Here is a 22,858-nt window from a genome sequence, read left to right as displayed (position 1 = left end):
CACTGAAAAACACCTTTACTGTAACAAGGCTGTGTCAAGTGAATGATGTGAAACATTTCTCTCAGTAAATCAGAACCAGAAATCAGGGCAGGTTCTTGTGGGATGTTGGTGGCCAAGTGTTTCACTACAGCACCCAACCTGCTACGTTCCAGGACAAGAAAAGTTTTTCTAATTTTGAGACACCTCCAAACCAAAACACCCTCTCCCCCGCAAATGCAGTGAACATTATTTGCCTTCCACGTAGCCATTTCGGAAAGTCAGAGCCAGTGCAGCGCACAGGCTTCCTGCACATCTGTGCTAACGAGGACGTGTGAAAGCATTAACTTCCCTTCACAAATTGTACATCCAGTCAAAATTAAAAACAAACAAACAACTCCCAACAAATGAAGTGTTTCGCCAACACGGTTGGAGAAACAAGGTCTGACGGAGCCCGTCACCTCACAAGCGAGGCAGAACTGTGGCAGAACATCCCCTGACCCATCCCCCCGAGAGGGATGGTCTCACCCACACGTCTGGGATATGGACCACCCCCTACTCAAAATAATGGGGTAGTAGTTGGCCTTACTGAAAGATACAGGCAGTTTTTGGTCACTTACAGACACGGTGTACACCTTCCAAGAGGTGTACACGTATGCACTTAGCTGCGAGCCAAGCCTGACTGCTGGTAGATTAGCGGACGATGATTACATAACCGGTTTATGCCAGACAAGCAGCTCATTTGCACAGAGGCTTGCTAGAGTGGTGCCATTTTGTACACTGGGGAGGCCCCCTGTTTCATGCCAGATTAGTCCCTGCTTGTACAGGCTGCTGGCAGCCTCCAACCAGCACGTGAGAATTTTTGAGTAAAAACCCCAGAGAGGCGTGTGGGCCACAAGGCAACAGTATGAAAATGCCAAACTCTCCTCACTGTTAAAACTCCAAACAGCCCAGGAACAAGTCGTTCCATACAAGGAGAGGGAGCAGCCAGGAACGGCCACTCATCAGAACCACCATCCAATTATAAAAGATTTCGGGTTTTCAATTATAAAAGATTTCGGGTTTTCAATTATAAAAGATTTCGGGTTTTCATTGTTGTCTTTTAAGAAAGCAGAATGAAATGAAATAAAGCAGAGATCACGGAAAAAGTGAGTTTCATGGTCCACACCCTTCAGCAACAAAGGAGGCGTTTTTGTCAGGCAGGCACGAACAGTCGGCTTTTGCAGAGGATCGCGCTCCAGAGATGGAGGGAGGAGCAGTAGGATTCAGTTTTCAACAGTGGAGGAGCGCCTGTATCCAGGCACTAGCGATGAGCTACAGAGGCAGATACAAACTCCCAAAACATCAGTTGCAATACTGCTTTGTAGGGCTGGGACAATAAATACTCTCCCCAGCTCTTCGCTTGCCACTCACCCATGAAAGGAGCAGAGCATGGATAGCCCAGTGCCTCCCCTTACTCCACATCCCCCAGCTTGCCTGAGATGAGGAGCACTACTGCATTTCCCACAGCAGCATCTCCTCCAGTGCAGGACACAGCGACTAACACAAGAAATACTCAGGTCCTCCCCAGCTGGGCCGTTCACCCCTCGCGGCACGTGCGAGCACCCCTGCTGCCCAGCTGAACGGAGGGGCTGTACAATTAGAGGGCACGCTGCTGCCAAGGCAGTAGATGGCCACCCTGGAGCAGCAGTCCTGGGGAGATACTAAGCCCTTTGTCCATCCAAGGGTGCACTACAGTGCAGAGAAAGAGCACAGGATAAGCCCTGTTCAGAGCCGCTTCTAGGCAGCTATGGGATGGGACCACAGAATCAAAGCTGTAAGTAAAACAGACACCTGATGACTTGGCGATGCCTGTATGCACCTTACCTGCAAATAGCTTAAAGAAAAGCAAATCTGTGGAGAGGGCCAGGAGAACAGAGAAGATTAAGAAAAATAAATGAAGAAGGCTCCCCAAAGCTAGAAGAAGGGAAAAGCACATGCTGAAAAGCAACACCAGATCTAGCACAGTTAACGAACAGCCTTAGCTCACCTGGCAGGATGGCAGCACAGGCTCCATGGGCACCCAAGGCGCCACGATGCTGACGAGGCCACGGCTTCCCAGGTGACAGCCTTGTATACTGGGACTTCTCCCATGCCAAAGTGGATTTAGGTGCCGGAGCCCAAAGCGCTGCCAGCGCCAGGGATCACACTGAGCTCTTCCCCTGCTCCCTCCACCCCCCCTTCAGCAGATTACAATATTCACCAGCTCTTTTCAGTGAACTTAATTTATTTGCCTTCTGGCAATCCAGACCTCTCAGCTGCACTCAGGTCATATTTTCAGGCTTACTTCTGCAAGAGTAAAGGCAAGCCCTTTGCTCTTTGTTGTTCCTTCAAGCAGCTAAAACAGAGCTGCACACAAGTCCAGGTGCTGGAGCTGTAAGACTGTCATGGCTGTTTTGGCAATTTGCAGATTTAAGGCACAGGAATAAGCAACAGCGCTCCCATGGTGAGTCTGCCTTCTGCCCTAATCAGCTACTGAAGGCAGGGAGCTGAACATGGTGACTTTTAGTGTCCTCATCTTCATGTGAAGGAAGAGGAGCCAGTCTATCTTCTCTGTTTTTTGCTGGACGCTCATACTGTCCCCCAAGTACTTTCAACCCTCCACTCCATCCAGGTTAGGCACAGCAGGATCCTCACACCTGCTTTGGGAGGAGGTGTGGAGGGCCAGAAGGACCAGCAGAAGTTGTGTTCCTGTGCCAATGCAAAACTGCCTTGCCTGCACATGTGGTCAAAACTTCCTGGGTACCTGCGTGGCCACCTGTGAGCAGCATCTGGCACATGGCATGGAGACCACTTGGCAAAACATCTGGCTTAAACGCTTCCTTTTTGAAGTAGCCTGGCACTAACTGAACATCTAACTTCACTTCACTTATAAGGGCAGAAACGACTGGAAAAATGTTAGGAATTTCTGTTCTGTACTAATTCCATCTCAAGACAAAAGAGGTAATAATCAGGTACGTGTAAACAAACAAAGAATTTTTTTTTGTAACTCAGTCTGGCCAGTCTGTTGCTCCCAAGCAGTTCAAACCGGGCTCCCAGGCTGGACCTGTGGCAGCCACACTGTGCTGGCGTGAGGGCTGCTGGACAGCCCAAATCCTGTCCCTGAGGAAGCAAGCCTTCACCCAGCCCCACTTGTCAAAAAACAAGATACCAGGGAGCCATCTCCTACCTAGGAGCTGTGCTGGCTGTTCCTCCTCCCTTAGCTCTCCAACCGACACTATATGAGTCTTGCAAATCTCTGCCACAGGAAGGGTTTACTGCAGCCTGGCAAGGTCAGGAAAACTGGCTGCTCCTTTGATAGATTGTGATTTTGTCAAAATGTTGTACCTCAAAGTACCTATAAACCTTAGCAAAATCTAGTCACAAACATTTCCTGTGGCCCGGGTGGAAATTCTCATCAAAACAGGCAGACTTGGCCAGCATGCCCTATGCAAATCACACACAGCAATAACCGAGCATTGGTACCTCACACACCCAATGCCCCTCTAAGCCACAAAGCTACTGACTGTTCCCAGGAGGGTAGGCAGGGGCAGCTGTCACTTTGACAAGTCTCTTCTTGTGAAAATGCTGAAAGGTCTTAAAAATTTATGTAGCTTTCCCATTCGGATAGAAATTATACTGAAAGTTTGGGACTGCCCCTGATTTTTTTTCTCCACTCCATAACCAGTCCTACGGGTAAACATAAAGCTGTTCTGTTATGCTGGTATTCTTCTTTTTCTTTGCAACTTTAAGTACTTTCGTTTGTCGAGAGCTTCTTCTGCTGAAGATTCTCAGCAAAATAATAAGTTTCAAAAAGGACCATGAAGCTCCCAATCCTACAAAAAGGATTTCCTGGCACAAGACAACAAATTAGAAACCATTTTGCTCAAGACAAGATGTCCTTATAGTTATTAATTTAAACAACTCTCCAGCTTTCATCTAGTAGAATTCATCTTCCTCTTTACTGTAGGAGGAATACTTTTTAATCGGGCCCAAATCCACTTATATTCAGCACTTGCTAATTAAGCCTTAATTGTCTCCTGATGGCAGCAATTATTCCTGGTAACCTTAACAAGCTTCTTACATTCCTTAGTTATTGTTATGAAAAGTTATATGAAATATTTTGCCTAATGCTACACAGCTCCCGGAAGAATTACTTCTTGATCTGTTCTGGTTGGATTAAAGAGAATGATTATTTTCTGTCTTACAACACTCTCGTGTTTCTCAAGTTATTTGCAGCTCAGTGCCCTTGTCTGTTGCTGGTACTTTAACAACTCTGACCAACTTTTTCATAGAGATCTTCTTTTCCAAAGATTACTAACTTTTGTTGCTCTCCCTGAACCCTCCAATGTGTTTGCTTGGTTTATAGTGTGTGTGGTTTTTTTGTTTTTTTTTCAAGTGACTGACTCAGTCTGGAACATAACACAGCAGTGACAACAAGGACATGGTGCTGACCTGAACTCCAGGGGATTCTTTGCTGTAGTTTGTTGCAGGTATAAGAGCATCATCTCCTTATACTGGCACTTGAAAAAGGCTTCACTTTAGTGCACAGAAAAAACAGATCTCATTAAAATCACGGACTGAACAGAATGAGCTGGGTATGCTTAGTGCAGTTTTGCACATGCTGTGTTCTCTCCAAAATTCAATGAACATACTATAAAACAAGTAACATTACCCAGGGAATAAAGAACTTCATTGCATTTCAAAGCAAATGATCACTTGTTTTTTTCCATATTTATTGTGTACGCACTCCCACTCTATTTCTCCTGAAGTCTCCTGCCATAGGTAATAGTGCACAGAAAGCATGTTAGTGGTTATGACTACTTCTCATGGCTTAATACTGATTTCAGGAACATCCAAGTTCATATAAACACGTGAACTTTGCTTCAGCATCACAAGCAATTACTATTAAACTCCACAGTCAAACAGAATTTTGTCCAGCAAGACATATCATGGAAAGCAGCCAAAGACTCTAAATGCTAGTTCCTGCTAAAGCCTTTAAAACACCAAAGCATTCAGTGACGATCCGATTTTTCTGACATTGAAAACACAGGAAGGCTTAGAAGCACCTTCCACATGAGCACTTAAAGCAGTTAAACATAGAAGCTTTTGTATATCCCACCCAGTCACTATCTCCTTCTGAGCTAATTCAAATACACACAAAAGCATAGCTGGCAGGATATTTTTCAACAAAAACTTTTTTTTGCAGGAACTGTTGATTTATTGAAACAGATTTTTTGTGGAAACATACTGTTTCTGGCAAGAAAGACCTAGAATAGATTTTTCTGACTGAAACCAGCAAGTCAGACAAACTGGTTCTACAGCTTGGAGATTTGATGAAGGTGGCAGAGCAAGAATCGAACCTGACTCTCATCTGGCTGAGTAGCCTTGCAAGCAGACTATCAGCTATTTTGCAATGCTTTTTTTCTCTACTTTAGAATAAAAACAAATGTAAAGGCTTCAGCATTTTGTTGTCAAACAGAATTCCTGTCCTCTAGTCAGTCTGAGTTCAAAGGGCAAGAGGAAAATGATTGAAGTAGCAACAGTTTATGAACTTGCTTATGTTCACAACATCCTCAAAATGGCAATTGGACCCTGGTGGTCTCCAGTCCAACCTTGCCCAGGGAGCAGGACTGTCACCAACTGCAGAGCAGGTGACCATGGCTTTGTTCAGCTGAGCCGTGAACCCTCCGAAGAGGGAGGTCTGACGACCTCTCAGGGCAACCTATCCTGGTGCTGCACCACCGTCTAAGTGAAGCTGTTTTTCCTAACATTCAACCTGAACTTCCCAAGCCACAGTTTATCACCACTGCTAGTTGTTATCGCTTGCGGCAACCTCAAAGAGTTTGGATCCATCATCTTTATAACTCTTCTTCAAGTACCTGTAAGGCTGCTATTAAATACCTCTTCAGCCTCTTTTTCTCCGGACCAAACAAGCCCACTTCTAGATTTATCAGAACTGAAGGAATGCTTTCCTCTTTTTTTGACGCCTGAAGAGTGAAGACCCCCAAACACGCTCTGTAATGTCAGAACAAAAGGCTCTAGAGGAACGGTCAGCAGAGACAGCTTGCATGATGGAAAGATTCAGCCTTGAACTGGGTTGCAGCACTTTCTTGGTTGACTTTCTCACTACAAAGATTCAGTCTCATAATATGAACTAACACAATACTGTTCCGTTTTGAAGAGTGGGGTGAACTCAGCTCTCAAAGAAATGTTTGTTCCAATTCAAGTGTTGGCATTTTAAACAAGGGCAATTAAATGCACTGAAAAACACTACTGCAACATGAAGGCTAAAAATATAAACACAAAATATCAGGAGTTACTCCCAGAAATAAATGTTCCTGAAGGAAATACCCACTCACCCACACTGCACAAGCATACTATCGCCAAGCTGACAGTCTGAATTTTGAAGCTGGATAAACAAACCACAATTTAGCTATTTTTTATTGCCAGAAGTTTACACCCACAAATAATTATGTCAACAGTAAGAGTGGCACCACTTGGACAATACCTGACCCACATCAACAGTTAGGTCCCACTATTACTGTTTGGTACAGATGCAATTATTTACGGGTGTAATTCTGTACCCACAGATACTAAAAAAAGCCTTTTGGTTTATACCACAAATGTAAACTGAATAATAAACGTGCAATATAGGTTCACAGATACTGCTAAGAACCTAACACTTTTCTTATTCTTGAATAATTTTGAATTTTAAATTTATAGCCTTCGTGTGACAATAACAGTGTCCTGAATATATTTTGCTCTTTAAAATGCACTGAATGCTCAGACTTCAGTAAAAAAAAAAAAAAATTTATTTTCAATATAAAAGTGCCAAAATATCCACCAACATTGTAATCTATTTCAACAACCAGCTTACTCTAGTAATCAAAACTGCAAGCATCTTTATTCACATTTTTAAATCAAATTCCTTTCACACATTTCCACAGTAACCCGAGTCCCTTGAAAGTGGGAAATTTGCATTCCGATTGGCTGCTGTAGTCCATATGTCCAAGTTCATGTAGGCACGGAACGGGTTAAACCTTGGATAGTATTCCTGCTTACACATCACTGCCTGGTTCTCAACATGGGTCGAATGTTGGGTTGTGGCACTGACAGGGCAGCAGCTTTCATAAACATCACTCTGAGGTGCCCAGATGGAACCAAAAAGTCCAGACATTGGAGACAAGCTTCGGGTGCTTGAGAGGTAGGGCTGTAGGGCAAGATAAAAGCACCATGGAAAACTGCAAACAAGGCCATTTGCCAAATACAATATGGAAATGCACTAAATGAGAGGAAGCAGCAGTTATGCAAAGGGGAATGTAGGAAGCACACAAGCAGAAAACTAAGCATGAGTTTGCAAAGCAATATGATTGTAGAAAAGACTAAAGCAGCACTACTTTGCATGTGCAAAGGCATTTCACTAAATGAAGTCATATGAACTCCTCTCTGCATGACTCCGATATTACTGTAACATGTAACAATACTCTGTTCTGGTCAGGTTATTAAGGCAAAGAGCAGACAACTGGAAGACGTGAAGAGCACCACAAAAGGCATGTTTGAAGAGGTAAAATTAAAAGAGAATGACAAGAAAAAGGCTGAAGTTTGTGTCAAAGAGACACAAACTGCACACCAGCAGCAGAGAGCGATATTCAGTACAGAAAAGAGACTGTAACTGGGAGCTAGGGAATTTAGCTAGAAAATTTAGAAAGTTCATAAAGAACCTCCTGGAGAGCAAGATGTATTAGTCTGTGAGGAAGTCTCTCAGAGAAGGTCATGGAAGTCCTGGGACTTTTAAAACTGAATGAAACACTGAAATGTATTGTAGGGAAAAGCTCGCCAGGGAAATGAACTGAATTATCTAATGTATTTTCCAATCTCTACCTTCTGTGTTTCCAGGCATTCCTGAATAAAATATGAAATAAAGCCACAGTTATTTTAGGAAGCAGTCTACCAATTTTGTAACTTTTTAAATACAGCAGAATTTTTACTTTTGTAGTTAATATTTCTTGCTTTATTCAAAATAAACTTGCTGTAAACACAAAAATAAATTTCTAGAACACGAGTTTTTGAAATATGAGCAGAAGAGTAGGTGGTAGAGGAGAGAAAGACCACTTTGAACTGAAGCCGGTCTTTCACTCCACTATGGGACTGACAGAAACATGGCTACACTTGAGCCTAACAGGTCAAGGTCAGCATTCAGAAACTTGCAACAATTTTAAATCACCTAGACTTGCTAGCAAAGAAAACCTGTCAGAGTCACTGAGATCAATTTCCATTTAAATCTCTTTTGGTTTTGTTATCAGTGCTACTTGTATTTTATTCTCAACTGTAAGGTTGGCTTTGGAAGGAAAGAGTCTCGGTCGATTGTCACAAGGTCTAAAATGCGTTTCCACACACAAGAAGATTTTGGTCAATTTTCAGGCAAAACGATCTGTCTCTAAATTGTATAAGCAAACTCTAGTAACAACTAAGGAAGAGCCATGCTCCCAACACCAGCATCAAATACATAACTTAGGCTACTTAAAGGAAACATGAAGAACATGCAAAGCAATAGGTATGAGAAAGACAGGTATATATCAGGAAAGCTCGTGACCAGGCACATGAAGGCAGAGCCTCACAAGGGGAGTACTCACTGTGGAGCTGACGTAGCTAGCAGGCTCCCAGGTCGGCGGCATGTTGGGAGGCGCGTTCCAGGTAGAAGGACAGTTCTGATCAATGAAGGCCGTATTCTGCACCGCTGCGGTACCTGGGAAGCCACTGGGGTAATTCATGTTTTCTACAGTTGATAAAAACAGGAACACAAAATAAGCCTTTTGCAATGTAAACATTATTGACCTTTCTGTGCAGGAATGTTCAGTCTTCTCAGAGTGAGACACGCTGGAACTGACCTAGTTTTCAGTAACTTAAGGCAGCTTTAGGGCGACACAGCAGCTGAAGATAACCGTTTATGTCAACAAGACTACCGTTTTGTATTAGGAACCCACTAATGAATTGCTATCAGGAGCACCGGATAAAGAGTAGGCAATATCTTCACTGGAGAATGAAGTCTTTATTAGCCACAGAACACGCAGGGCAAAGCCTACCCAGGCTTCACTGCCAACATGCCTCGGCTCGAAGCCCCCAAGGGATCACCATGCTGTCTGCGATACTGTAGCCTGACCTTTAATTATTGCTTAGGTAATGCTAAAGAATTCTAGGTTCTTGCCAGTGTGCTTCCCAAGCCAAGAAACTCTAGCCTGGAAAGGTAATTGGTCACAGGAGGCCTTCTGTTTCACACACTGGAAGGCAGAAGCCTGCCAGAGGGGAAACAAAGAAAACTGTGCAAAACTAATTGTGTAGTACTGTGATTATGAGCACTTCTCCCCCTTCCCTCTCAGACAGGGTCCCGTATACTGGCTCCTCGGGCTTAATAATTCTGTAAAAGGACAGTTTTCTCATCTGCCGCATGCAGACACTCTTTATAACTACAGAGCACACAGTCAGCTGAAAACTAAAGTTTGCTTAAGCGATGAATGCCCAGATGTTTGCAGACAATCTCAGCCTTTGTTTTACCAAAGGTGAGAGAAAACAACATGCTCAGTGATAACACAGAAGCTTTATCTCATCTTACCTTCTGAGAAAGCACCATATTCATTCATCTCTAACGGACAATACATGTTGGAAAACTGGCTGTCACAAGCTGCATTCCAATCAATGAAGCTGTCTCAATGTAAAGAAAATCTGCTTTCAGAAACAATTCACAGAACTTCTGAAGATTATTTAGAAACACTTATCTACTGTAAAGCTATTGGATATAAAATGCCTGTAACTAATGATTAGGCTTTTCACATTCCACTTGCCATGCAAATTCCGTCACTATCTACTCTGTGCCATTACATAGTCATAACGACTCTCTTACTGAGCTTTTACCTTTCAGAGAATGAATGATTTGTAACTACAGTTAGCAGAGTCCTAACACAGTTCAACATCTTTCTCTGTAAAAAAGAAAATAATTGTATTTCTCTCCTAGATAAAGAGTAGACACAAAATGAAATAATGTAATTTGAAATAAAAGAAAAATTAGTGCATTCTCAAGCATTTCCATGAATAACAACTAAAATAGGCATTTCTACTTTCACCACAACAAGTGTTAGCCCCATTAAAAAAAATGCTTTCTTAAACTCCACATTCATTTGTAGGGATTATGTATGTTTTCATAAAAAATAATTTAAATATTTCAAAAAGATTTTTCAAAAGTAAGTCTTAAATACATGTCAGAAGTGAAAAGAGCTCTGCTATGCAGTGAGCTTGAAGAAGTCCAGCCTTCAAGCAGGATCTAGGCTGGATAAGGTAGGCATACAAAAGGATTTTACCTCAAAGCGTACTAACTCGGTTTTACTACTCAGGCAAGGAGTTTTAAGTTATTACTACGATATGTTAACAAATAACTATGTGTACTTTTGTTTATAAAGTTCAAATAGTCTAGTTACGAAATGGGCCTGTGAAAGCAAAGTAGCACAATATGGAATCTGCCACAAATCACCATTTATTTGATCTGACTTAACTAGACCACTGGCCATTATTCTAAATCATTAGGGCTGCAGTTTGTCGACACAAAAGGTTTAGAATGAGATTAGCAGGCTGCTTAGGATGAGAAGATCATCACTTGGGCGTTTCAGTGCTTTCACTCTATCATTTTGGATGACAGAACATGGCTCGCAGAACTGACAGCATTTCCCTGCTCTGTGGCGGCTGAGTGTTTCTTCTCCCTAGTTTGTGGTGCGTCTTTCATTAGTAAAATTTACAGTGTGGAGAGTCTAAAGTGCAAAAGTTACTCGAGTTCATTACTGCAGGAAGACTAACTCAAATCCAGGCAGCGCAGGAAATATTTAGACTAACTTTTATTTTTATACCATCTTCAAATTGGGCTATTTGTTATTATATAATAGTATCTGCTTACATCATTTAACGTGAGCACATACTGCAAAACACACGCTGTGATATACAGAAGCCATGTGTTTAGCAAGAGCAGAAAAAAAAAAACCTAAAAAAGCAGGGCCTTCTGCCATATAAAAGAAATGGAAGAAATCAAAAGCCTTCCAAAAAGTATATGATTATATTTGCAAGTAGATTATGGAATAGCTATGAGTAGGGACATCAGTGAATTTGTATTAGCAAAATTATTAATGATTAGTAATACAAGAACATAACTATATAGCAACATTCTTACTAGAACTAAGCTTGAAGCTACTGCAAGGATTTTGTTTTAACTATCATCTGCCTTAGGAATACTGCAAGATAAGCTCAGTGTAGTCCTCTGTGTTACAGAAATCCAAATAAAGTATTATCCACACTATCTACATAAAACATAACTTGCCTGTTGTGGACAGAGGGGGTTTCTTGGATCATGCATGGTATGTTATTCTCAAGGTTGTAGTTTAAACTGTTTGTCAGGCAGACTGGTTGAGCAGGCCACAAGTCTCCTGCTGGGTAAAGACCTAGAAAGGTAAAGGGGAATGAAATGCAAAAGAATAGGAGGAGGCATTTATAAACTCTTAACATCACAATGCCATTTCACTCTCAGATCCACAACAAAGACTGTATGCTAGATAAAACAAATCTAGACAGATACTGCCCAACCTATATATGTTTGATAAATGTCAATTTTTAAACAAATCTCAAAAATTCTATTTATTAAACAATATTTTAAAAGATTCAAAGCCAATTCTGAAATTCAGGACAAAAAACAACAGGGTAAAAAATTCCTACAGAGAATTCTTAAGCCATCAGTCACAGGCACCAACACAGTGCTGGTCCTCATGGCAGGACAGACCAGATGAACGCGAGCCCCACCAGCTCACCCTTGGGTCACTGACTGACTCTGCAGGATGCATGAATGCAGGAACAGGGTCAGGTTTTCAATAGATGGGCAGTGTTGCTAGAACTACTCATGTGCAAACAGTACATGAACTCATTATGGTTGTATTTAGCCTATAGGGCAGACATTCACTGTGGTGTTCTCTACAGTCTTAATCCCCTGACTGCCCAAAGATACTTAGTTCCTATCAGCTCTGTGAAAACAGGCAGCTGGGTAAAGGAAAAGATCCAAATGATTGGTCTTCACAACAGAATGGTTGCACAGTGGGCTCAATTTCATTATTTCACGCCATAGATATTATGAATATTGCTACCATAGGAAAAGCTTTAATTGGCGTTTGCACCTCACTAGACGCACGTTAGTCCTACAGCAAGAGGCACAGCCACAGGCAGATCAGAGTTCTGCTGCTCACAGAGCTGTGTGTTTTAACCAGCTTTCAAACTCTATCTCACCATGTAGCCTTTTGCTTTTATGAACCCCACTGAACAAGTTAATATTATTTCCCTTTGAAATACAAATAATGAAAGCTCTCAGAGATTTAAAAGCCCAAACCCACTCTCATTCATTATTTCTTTCAAGAGGAGCAAGTCCTAACTGTTTAAACTTAGGGAGAGAAAATGGTCAAATCTAAGCTGATGCTGAGCTTCATTTTAAGGAATCGGTGCTCTTCATCTCCCAACCGCATTACTTTAGACAAAACCTGGGCAAAGCATGATTAAAACAAAAAAAAAAAACCCACACAATGAATACCTTATGCATGAGCTGAAAGCTAACTGCTGTCTTCACACAGAGTAGATGCAGAAAAAAATGTCAAGGTTATAAGACTGGTTTAGAAGTAAATAAGTTGAATTCTAATAACATGCATCTCTGATGTTTGTGTAGGTAAGCGTTATTAGCAACATCACTGAAGCTGCTCACAAAGAGCGTGCAAAACCAGCCTAAGCCACTGATAAAGTAACTGACCTTTATTTTTGTCAGGATCTGCAGCCATGTCAGTGAAGCTGGGACATAAGGTTTCTGGATATTGGGGGATGGTGTTCATTTCTCTGCTAAATGAAAAGAAAATTTATTTCCTTAAATTTAGGCACACTAATGTTTTGAAATTCAACAGAAACATACAGACATGTAAAAAATATTCTGATGAACATCACAGTTGCTATCGCTTTCCTAGTTGCTTTCCTGATTTTCCATATTTTGAATTACCACTGTGCAATTTTATAACATCCTTTTTTCTCTAGTTAAAAAGCAGCTGCTCATCAGACATGGAAAATGCGTAAATCCTAATTACCCCACTCTTATTATCCACATATCAACCTACTGCAAATTGATTCAACAGCTGTTCTCTAAGACTGGAAAGGAAGCTCTATTGCATTAAGATGCCTACAACTTCTCATGTGTTTCAATGTTTCCCATAACTTTCTGACAAGCAGAGTTTACTTTTATGTGCACAAAGAAACACAGGCATGGAGATCGATTCCATATTCATCCAATCCCACCAAAGAAACAAACCAGCAAGAGTGGAAGAGGAACATTTTCAAGTACCAGAATCCCAGAGGAAGAGGATTAAATTATTTCTGCTAGTGAAAACTTAAGATAGTCAGGAATGAGAGGTGAAATGAGGATTCACAGTAATAAAAATTTCAGATGCTAACTGTATTACAGGAAAGAGGTAGAAAAGAACATGAGGAAGGGGAAATCAATTTTCATGCTGTATATCCTAATAGAACATTTTTCTCATTAAAAGAATAACATCAACTTGAAAGTCTCATTTCCACTTTTTTTTAAAATAATAATTGCTTTAATATACCTAAGTGATAAGGAAATGTTATAAATTGCTAGATTTAGAAGAAATCAGAGAAAAAATTTATTTCCCTTTTTTCCAATTTTATTTTACATTTAGAAACATTTATCATATTTCCCAAGCATAATCCATTTTCTGTCTCACTTGCATAGATCTTTTCACATATTGAGAAAGACTTTTCTTTTTCAAGTTAGGAAAAGAGGATTAGATGACACTTCCCCCCCCCCCCCCCCAAAAAAAAAAAAAAAAAGAACAAGACAACAGGTAGGTATAATTTATCAAAATGAGCCAAGATTTCAAGTTGGTGGAGTTTCTTTAATGTCTTACAGGTATAGATTCAAATTTTTTTACCTGGTATTGCAGATGTTATGAGACAGATTTAAAGTGATAGGAGTTTCAGATGGAAAATCATTTTGTGAAATATTCTCTCCTAAAGAAAAGAATGACTGTGAAAATCAAAGATCCTAAAAAAAAGAAGTATGCACAGAACACATATACACACAAATAGACTCGTGACTGGTATAAATCAAGTCCTCTCTCAGACTGGAGTATCAATAACTTCATTAATTCTAACATGTTAATAGGTTTGCTTACTAACCACAATTACACAGTTTTCATGTATAGCTCCTTCTCTATATAGTCTTTTGTTTATGACTAGCTGAAGGGGAAGGTGGAGCTTATAAAATTACACCACGTTTTAGAATCACTATTCTAACTAAAAGAACATGTAGCCTCAGACTTAGAAGAATCTATTTCCACATGGTCTTAAGTGTATTTTATAAGTATTATTACAGTCTTAATCTTAATGGAGATTCCTTTTTACTATCAAATTCATTATGAATTTGAAATTACTTTTTTCTTTTCCTTTAGAGGGATTATAATCTGAACAAACAGAACATTCACCTGCATATGATTCATAACCCATTAGATTACAGGTTCAGATATATCACAGTATCTTTTCAAAATATAAAGTTGCAGGGTTTTATACATACATATGTGTGTGTAAATATATATACTCCCCACACATATATATCTATACACACACACACACACACAAAATTTTAAATCATTCAAAACGGTTTCCTTCAGGTACTCAAAGATGCTTTTTCTTGTTTCACTCCAGCACTTCCTCTAAATCTACTTCTAGCGTTACATCAATCTGAGAAGAGTCTGGCAGTGATAGAGTCTTAGGGTTTCAACTATTTTCATGATATTCAGGCATTCAGAAAGATACAGTAATGAACCACAGTTGTGACTTTTCATACTAATTAAGCACCTTAGGGATCCTGACTACTTATACCTCAAATACAACTATCCCAGCTGAGCGTTCTCAGGTATTTTTGAGCTGCTTTCACACATTCCTCATTTGTGCACTTTCTAAAATAGCTACAACAAAAAGATTGCATTTTCATGAGAATCACGTGATGTAACATTAATTCAAAGGCAGCAATTGCTTTGACTAGTAACTCTTAGTTCCTCCATCTTTCTATAAAAACTAATTGAGTGCAGCCTCCTCAGTGCAGAGTCTGACAGCTTCCCTGGAGCCTGATAACTCATTTTCATTGCCACAAAACTTCCAGTACTTTGCTTCAAGTACTTACACTTCTTTTAAACTCTCCTCTCAATTCTGAGGTGTTCTCTCCCTTACAAGGCAAGTTACACGTTCCTTGCCACTAAGAAGCCCAATATCCCTTTACTATCCAAAAGGAAGGCCGAAACTCTGCCCGCTCTGGTGCAACGATGGTATTTGCACAACTTACTGGATGGAAGAAAATGCCTAGCAGTAACCATGGGCTTTTTATCTCCGTCAGAACTGCTGGTACTACTCCAGCTACCCCAGCTCCCGCGACTGGCACGAACGCTTCCCGATGAACTCCCACAGTCTGAGCTTGAATCGGAACAAAATTTCTCCAAACACTTCTTTTTGGATCGTTGATAAAAGCTTTCTACAAAAGTTGGAAAAAGAAACCCAAAATAATTAAGAAGGTCTTTCAACTGCAAATTCAATGAGAAGTCATCTGAAACATGAATTTACATGCATTTTCTAAATTTTCTGATAACAGGACGGAAAACAACATATATTGATAGTCTTATCAAGAAACACATGCCAGCCCCTACCACGAGGGGCTCATGACCTAAATGACATCCCCTGTACAATGAATACAAGTCAGGGTACAATGCAGTTACAGGTAACAGTATGAATCAGAAAGCACATGTTGCTCTTTGAACTATATAGATACTATTTTAAACAGGAAACATGTCCTGGCTGTAGGAACTTCTGAAGACAATTCTTCTAAAGACAGATTTCTCCTTATCATCTCATCAGGGAGACAGAGGACAACCCTGTAAATATTTATACCTTCTTCAGTCCTCCTCTTCCCAAAAGCTAGGGAAAATAGCCAGCTAAAACCCTGACAGAAAAACAGGCAGCAGGTACCCACGCTAGCGGCGCTTTTTCAAATGACCTGAGAATTGGCCTTAGCAATTCAGCTGCTTCAGCTAACATCAGCTCTAATTTGAACACACACGCAAACACCAGTCCCTCGCCCAGGTATCCTCAGCCAATACTGCTGTCTTGTGTCAGACTGTGCGGGGCAGACGAGCAAAAATCACTCAAGAAAGGAAGTCAGTTCTACTGCCAAAAAAACATTTTACATTTCTTCCCCAGTTTAACAAAATTAAGATGACCTACCTGTTTCTCCCTGTACAGACAAGCTCCCGGTTTTCTGGTCTGCTTTACAATTCTCCCCGTTACCCGGAGGACACCACACTCTTATTCCCATGTTTGCTCTCAGTTCCGGCCTTTCAAATTCACCGCACAGATGTTTCAACTCACTCTGCTCAGGAACCCTAATACAACCGCACACAAAGAATCGTGTCGGCATTTTACATTTCAGCTGCATTTTTTCTTTGCAGGTATTAAACACTCAGCTCAAGAGCCTATCAAGGCAGAATGCGGGGCCAGAAATAGGAGTCTTGCCCCCACCACAGAGAAACCTAGAAAGGCTCTACTGAAGCTTTCCCAAAATTCAGTGTTCCACTACGCAAACTATTACTTCTCAGGGAGAGAAGTAAAACAACATGCATATGTTTAACTCCAATCTCTAAGGCGCTTGCGGAAGGCATTCAGATGTTATGGTGATAAGACCAGTACAGTATCGCACCAAGATCCAGACACACAGGAAAACGGGCCCTATATCCATTTCACTGGCATAATTATAACTAGAATAAATCCATCATCTGAAACGATCTTAGGTTTGCTAGCAAAACTGAAATATCTGGATCTAATACAGTAATCAGAGTACTAAGGGAAAATGAGTAAAATCCACCTGTCAAGTTTCTACAGGAGGAAGTTGCACCTTAGCTCAAAAAATAGCAGCTACTGAATCAGTTCAAGGAACAGACACCAATTTAAGTACTTCAGTCACTGTTTTTCATTCTGCTCACCTACAAAGATCTGCATGCTGCAAGGACTTTCATGTAATGCTGACTTCCCACACCAGGAGCGTGTCTATTCTAGCACTAGTTATAATTGGCATTTCTTAACAAAACAAACAATAAAAATGTGAAACAGTGAGTGGTTTACAGCTCACTTCAAAAATGTATTTAAATGAACCTGGGAAAAAAGAATATCTTCCCAAGGCTCTTTTAATATTCTTATGAATCTGAGTGCTGCTCTAACCTATCTTAATGCTTACCTGTGAAGCCTCAGTTACATTATTTGATCAGCCTCTCTGAGGAAAATAACTTTTTAATCATTATGGCAAAAATGCAAGTCCCTTCTTCTTCTCTGTGTATTTCTCTTCCTCTTTCAAAACTACTAGCAGATGACTTTCCCTAAGCTTGTCAATAAACCAGCTGATTCACCTGAAGGTGGAATCATTTCAACAATTTTGTTATTCTCTCTCTCTCTCTCTTTTTTTTTTTTTTACTGAAGGAAATCCATGACTGGATTTTATCTATACAACACGTAAGGGAAAGGAAGCTAACCATCCCAACTGACAAGACAACAAATAACAGAATGTAACAGAGAGTGACTACTGCTGTACAGAATGGGATGAATTTATGTACACGTAGAGTTATAAAAGGATAATTTTTTTTTTCCGTGGTGATTCTTAGTACTGCAGATTCTTAAAAAGAAAGTCTCAGGCCTGGATTACAGTGTCTTTATTTAAATAGGTAAAGCAATCTGCCTAAGGTACACTCAGAAAACCCATGGAAACATTAAAGCGTCTCTGGTTTTCTCCATGACTTGGTGAGGCAATACATACCTTGTAGAAATATTAACATTCTTTTTCTTATTTTTTCTAGATGTTCTATTTCTATTCCAATTTATATTTGATGCATTTCCTTCTTTTTTCTCCTGAGGTTTCTTCTTCCTATAAGCATCTTCTTGCTAAAGGTAAAAATACGAGCTGAGACAATACGTAGATTATAAAATGAAGTCAGCTCAGTAAATGAACTCCATTGGATTTTTCTAGCTAAATTTGTCCAGACAAAATGACTCAATTGCACAGTTACTGCATGATTTAGTGCCTTTCCACAGCACTTCCTCTTTCCAGGACCATCAACTTCATCAGTGTTTCCAAGACTTTGTCCTTCAAAACACCAACAGATCATGAGAGAGAAATTTTTGAATTCCCAGTGTTAGTATCTTCCCCCAGAGCATCTAGCCCTGACTTCCAGAGAAGTAAAAAATAGGGGGAGAAAGAGGGAAGCAGTCAAAAAAATTCCCAATGTGCGAAAAATAAAAAACATCTGTCAGATTTATGATCAGTTTGTGTGCAAGTTCAGCAGCAATAAATCCTCCCTTTCCTCAGCAGCTTGGGGTGCCTCCCCCCATTCATCCGAATTACAACGGAGGAAATAATGGAGTAAGTTAATCAACAAATAATAATTATTTTAAGAAATGCAAGAAACAAAAACTGAGAACCACTAAGCCACACATGAAAAGAAGTCTGAAACAACAATTCTGAAAACAAGACTAGAAACTGTTTTTTCTGTTAGGTACTCCTGAAGCATGCCAAGCAATTTGTCATTACCCTTCTTTATCGCGGGACTAGTATCTAGCAGACAGAATAAAAACTTAATCTAAATTCTTTGGTTTACTAGTTACCTGAGGAAGCCCTTCAAGTGTTTTATGCTATCTGCAGTAAGGGTCAATGTATTGTGCTTATCAAGTGCTCAGAAACCAGTGATGCAGGATGACCCTTTTCAGCAGCTTTACAATCCGTTAAGAGGCTTCTGCCCCTCAGTGTAATTAAATAAATAAATATCTAAGATTTATGTCCCTTAATTCTGAAATGCAGTTTTCTGAGGCAAAGCCCCATATTTGGAGATCAGGTCTACAAACGGAGGGAGGTATTGCCTGCTAGTACACCTCCCCTCTGGGATATGCTCCCCCATCACCACTACTGCGGCTGAGAGCTGGCATTAGGCTCCAGTATGTTTGTGCCTGCTCTGATGACAAGCAAGAAAATCTCTGGTTGTGATACAGCTGATATCACAATATAAGGGCTGTTCTAAATTTTACCAAAACTGTTTATCATTTTATAAACCAGCACTGGTGTGTAAGGGATGTGGGAGAGCACATCCAGTTACTTCCTCATTCATCTGATTTACAGTAAAGTGCTTGAAGTGTCTTTGTGACTATATGTAATTGTCTATATACATACATATATATATATATACACCTCTACGTACATACAGAAATAAATAAAAAGGAGATGATTTTAAATTTGAAAAGGAGAAAGATTGCTTAATACAAACCTCAGAGGAAGCAATCTCCTCTTTTGCGCAGCATGGAGTCTCTTCCTTAGACCCTTTATTAATCTTTTTCTCAGTGGAAGGCTTTAGGTTGAGCTGCTTTTTTAAAGTCTCACAGTTTTCTGTTTCATTCCTGAGAGGCACTTGCTGGCTATTCCCTACAATTAAATAATAAAACCTGTTGGCTTGGAAAGAAAATGGGCTCCTAATCTTATCCCCAAAGCCTTCTACTTCCACCTTGGCCTACTTTTTTTTTTTTTTTTTTTTAAATTGGGCTGCTTTCCAAAACTTTAGGAGGCTAACCTGTTCTTGTTTGGCTGATGATGCTAAAAGTTTCAAAACCAATAGCCAATATTGTGTAAAAATTCTTAAAGCAGCTGCAAAAAGCAGCTCTGTATCAATCCATGCTCTTGGGCATACTACTTTTAGCGCACGCACAAATTACTCAATTCCTACTCATCACATTTCAGCTTGAGCTATTGGTTCAGGTCCCAGCCATGGGGTCAGCGGGGTGGAACTTGAAGTCAGCAAATATCGGGCTTAAAAGCAAACAAAAACCCCTCTAAGCATGGGGAGAAGATTTTTCAAAAAATGTGCAGATCAAAACAAGGCCAATCTTTACTTGGAGCTTTAAGTCTCTGAAATGCCCTCTGCGTTCAGGGCAAAGACAAAGGGAAATTGTCCTTTCTTTTGGATAGGCACAGCGCTAAAAGCTGCTTTTCTTGGGAGGCTTGTGCGGAAGAAGAGTTTGTGTAACAAAAGCCAAGTCCCTCAAGTCAAGCCACTCTTCTCTGCCTGGACCTTTCCCCCGCTGCTGCACAGCACAGAACTAACCTCGGCTCTATCAATTCCAGGCATCTCAGCTATCTGCAAAATAGCTACAGTGATCTGCTCCTGAGACTCCTGGCCACTTTGCATGAAAAATGCATAAAGCACACAAGAACTATCACATTGAACCGGTTTTCTCAAATGGGAAAGGCACACCCAATTATTTTTACTTTTTCCTACCTATCAACTGACTAGTCACATCTTAGCTCTGAGCAAGCCACGTTTTCTCTCTGAAACAGGCAGTCCTTATGACTGCGAAATGAAGCAATGCAGGTGAAACGCTGCACTAGATGAAGGCTGCCAAAGCTCTAAAAAATGAAAAACAATTTTTCATTGCTCTCCAATATATAAACATGTGAGCACCTTGCATCTCAAAGACACACTATTTGCACAAAAAAAGGGTCTGTTGACCCTTTGATTGTGATGTTACAAACACTGCATAGCAGTATTTTTTAGGTTTAATTTATCCTACCGGACTTCTTGAAACAGAAAGAAATTATCAAGAGCCTGACAGTACAACAAAACTTAACTGCTAATAGACAGTTCAGAAGATTACCTTTAGTGGTTTACTACTAACTATGAAATAATTGTCCATACTCGTGAAATGCTATTTCAAGGTAGAACTTCTGTTAATGAAAATAATTCTAGTATCTCCCAATTGATTTATGTACAAACACGTTGCTTGCAGGTCAGACACCCCAAGTGCTTTCCTATGTACCTCTACACAGTTAAGACATAATTACTGATTGTTTTCCGGGTGCTTTCAAAATTCAAGGCCAAGAAAAAACAAAATGCTGCAATTTTAGGAGCATCTGAAGAATTTCAAAGTACTCTATAAAACACAAGTGAAATGATCCTGTCTCCACCCCAAAGACAGCACAGTGGTACCTGCCACATCTAACGACGACACAAAAGTAAGCAACTGGTGCAGGGTAACAACTGCACACCATAGCAGGGCTGATGTCCCTCCACTACGACTCAATCACTAAAGCTCTGCAGAGAGACAGACTTGAGCTACCACAGCTTCAGCGAACGTCAACCTTCAGCGTTCAACTAGTTTGCTGAGTCCTTGACCAAAGCCAAACTTCCAGAGGAAACAGTCTCCTCACCCACTTGCAATTTCCTCTGAGCGCTCCTGTGCTTTTCTTAAAATTTTGAATTGTGAAGCTAAGTGGTAAGATTTCTCAGGCAGCTTAGTTCTACAATTAAAAAAGTAACAGCTATCCTGTTATTGAGAGAAATGGCAACCTGTGAATTCAAATATATAAAATATAAGGATTTCAAAATATTCTAATGTCAGCTTTTGTTCTTTTAGGTATTATTACAGGAGTTCTAAAATATGCCACACTGAGGATGTTGCTCGGTAACTCTAAAAATCAGGCACCAGATTTTCAGTGGGCCTGAGAATAGCAAACAGGGATGTTTCTGAATAGTTGACAATGCCAATTTGTATTTTTAAGCAGATCTATGACAATAACAAGATTAATGTCTAAAATGCTACAGCATAAACTTGGAATCTGTGAATGAAGGCAAAGTCCTAACACTCATCACTGCACTCTGTATCTTTATAGCTGCACTCCAGCACTAGCTGTGATTCATGAAACTACTTTTAATGCGTGCTGTTTCCTTGGGAATCTAAATAAACATATCACAGTGAACACATAAGTACTACCATATCTCCTTGTCACACAAAAAACAAAATCCTGACCCCAGTGAATTCAGATGTTACCCAATAATTTCCATGGACAGAAACTGGAAAAAAAAGAAAAGTTACCACTATTTTTCCTGGATATTTCTTGCAGGTCTGGCTGTTGCTGAGGTGAATTTCTTGACAAGTGACTTTCAGGTAGCTTCTTAGACATCTTCACAGGACAGAACTCCTGTTCTTTGAGCTCAGCTAGATTTTCTGAAGTTTTAAGGTTAGTTTCCTTAGGAAACATACATGTTTGAAGATCTTCCTTCAGATCACACTCTGAAGAAGTATTTTTAACGAGAACTGTATTTTTCAGTGCACTTTCTTCTTTACCCAGAAAGTTTTCCGGTAGAGTTAAATTCTTGTTAACATTTATGCCATTTGCATATTTTAGAGTTACCCAGTTCTCACTGACAACATCAGTGCAAATGTCCTCTTTTGGTGCAGAGATTTGGTTCTCTGCAATCTGATTTTGTTTTTCATCAGTAGTTGCAATGGCATTGCCAGCTGCTGTGTTTGGTTTTTGCTTACTATAGTAAACTGAACATTTGTGTTTTTTCTGAGAGTGGCTGTAGGTCGCAGGACTCCTCTTTGCTGCGTTCTGACTTCGGCTAGAAGAAGTGCCTACAGACAGGAAGCCCTTCCCTTTACCTTTATCAGAGGAGCTATAGGAATCCATAAATGTCTTGCAGCTTCCCCTGCGGAGAAGACAGGTTATTTGAGATTTGGTGTTATCTGTGAAGCTGTCATCAATTGTTTTATGCTTTTTTGTTTTTCTTAAATAAAAGGAAAGGAGACATTTCACAAGCCACAAAACTGCATTAAGACTTCAACTTATCATACGAGCTAAGCACATTCTGATTTTACTGGGAGTTGAGCAAGACTAAATGTGTGATCAGACTTCAAATACTTATAT

At 40.2% G+C, this 22,858-nt stretch overlaps 1 protein-coding gene across 5 annotated transcripts in view; it reads right to left on the bottom strand.

Annotated features, from left to right (window-relative positions):
* Positions 1–4,709: 4,709 nt before the first annotated feature.
* TMEM131L (transmembrane 131 like) overlaps positions 4,710–22,858 on the bottom strand; it is an 86,563-nt gene continuing 68,414 nt past the window's right edge. For 3 of the 5 annotated variants that reach the window (XM_068942340.1, XM_068942341.1, XM_068942345.1), the window contains 11 exons: positions 22,024–22,640; positions 19,425–19,579; positions 17,927–18,051; positions 16,348–16,505; positions 15,416–15,601; positions 14,007–14,085; positions 12,818–12,903; positions 11,354–11,474; positions 9,608–9,696; positions 8,631–8,773; positions 4,710–7,207 (listed from right to left, as the gene is read on the bottom strand). In XM_068942340.1, the coding sequence (XP_068798441.1) occupies positions 6,929–7,207; positions 8,631–8,773; positions 9,608–9,696; positions 11,354–11,474; positions 12,818–12,903; positions 14,007–14,085; positions 15,416–15,601; positions 16,348–16,505; positions 17,927–18,051; positions 19,425–19,579; positions 22,024–22,640 (2,038 nt within the window). In that variant the 3' untranslated portion in view covers positions 4,710–6,928. The remainder of the gene's footprint in view (positions 7,208–8,630; positions 8,774–9,607; positions 9,697–11,353; positions 11,475–12,817; positions 12,904–14,006; positions 14,086–15,415; positions 15,602–16,347; positions 16,506–17,926; positions 18,052–19,424; positions 19,580–22,023; positions 22,641–22,858) is intronic. The other 2 variants (XM_068942343.1, XM_068942344.1) reach the window with 1 other exon arrangement.

Source organism: Struthio camelus, chromosome 4 (genome assembly GCF_040807025.1).
Source record: "Struthio camelus isolate bStrCam1 chromosome 4, bStrCam1.hap1, whole genome shotgun sequence".
Classification (NCBI taxonomy): domain Eukaryota; kingdom Metazoa; phylum Chordata; class Aves; order Struthioniformes; family Struthionidae; genus Struthio; species Struthio camelus.
The sequence above is the reverse complement of the archived record's forward strand: the minus strand, read 5'-3'. Positions and strand labels throughout refer to the sequence as shown.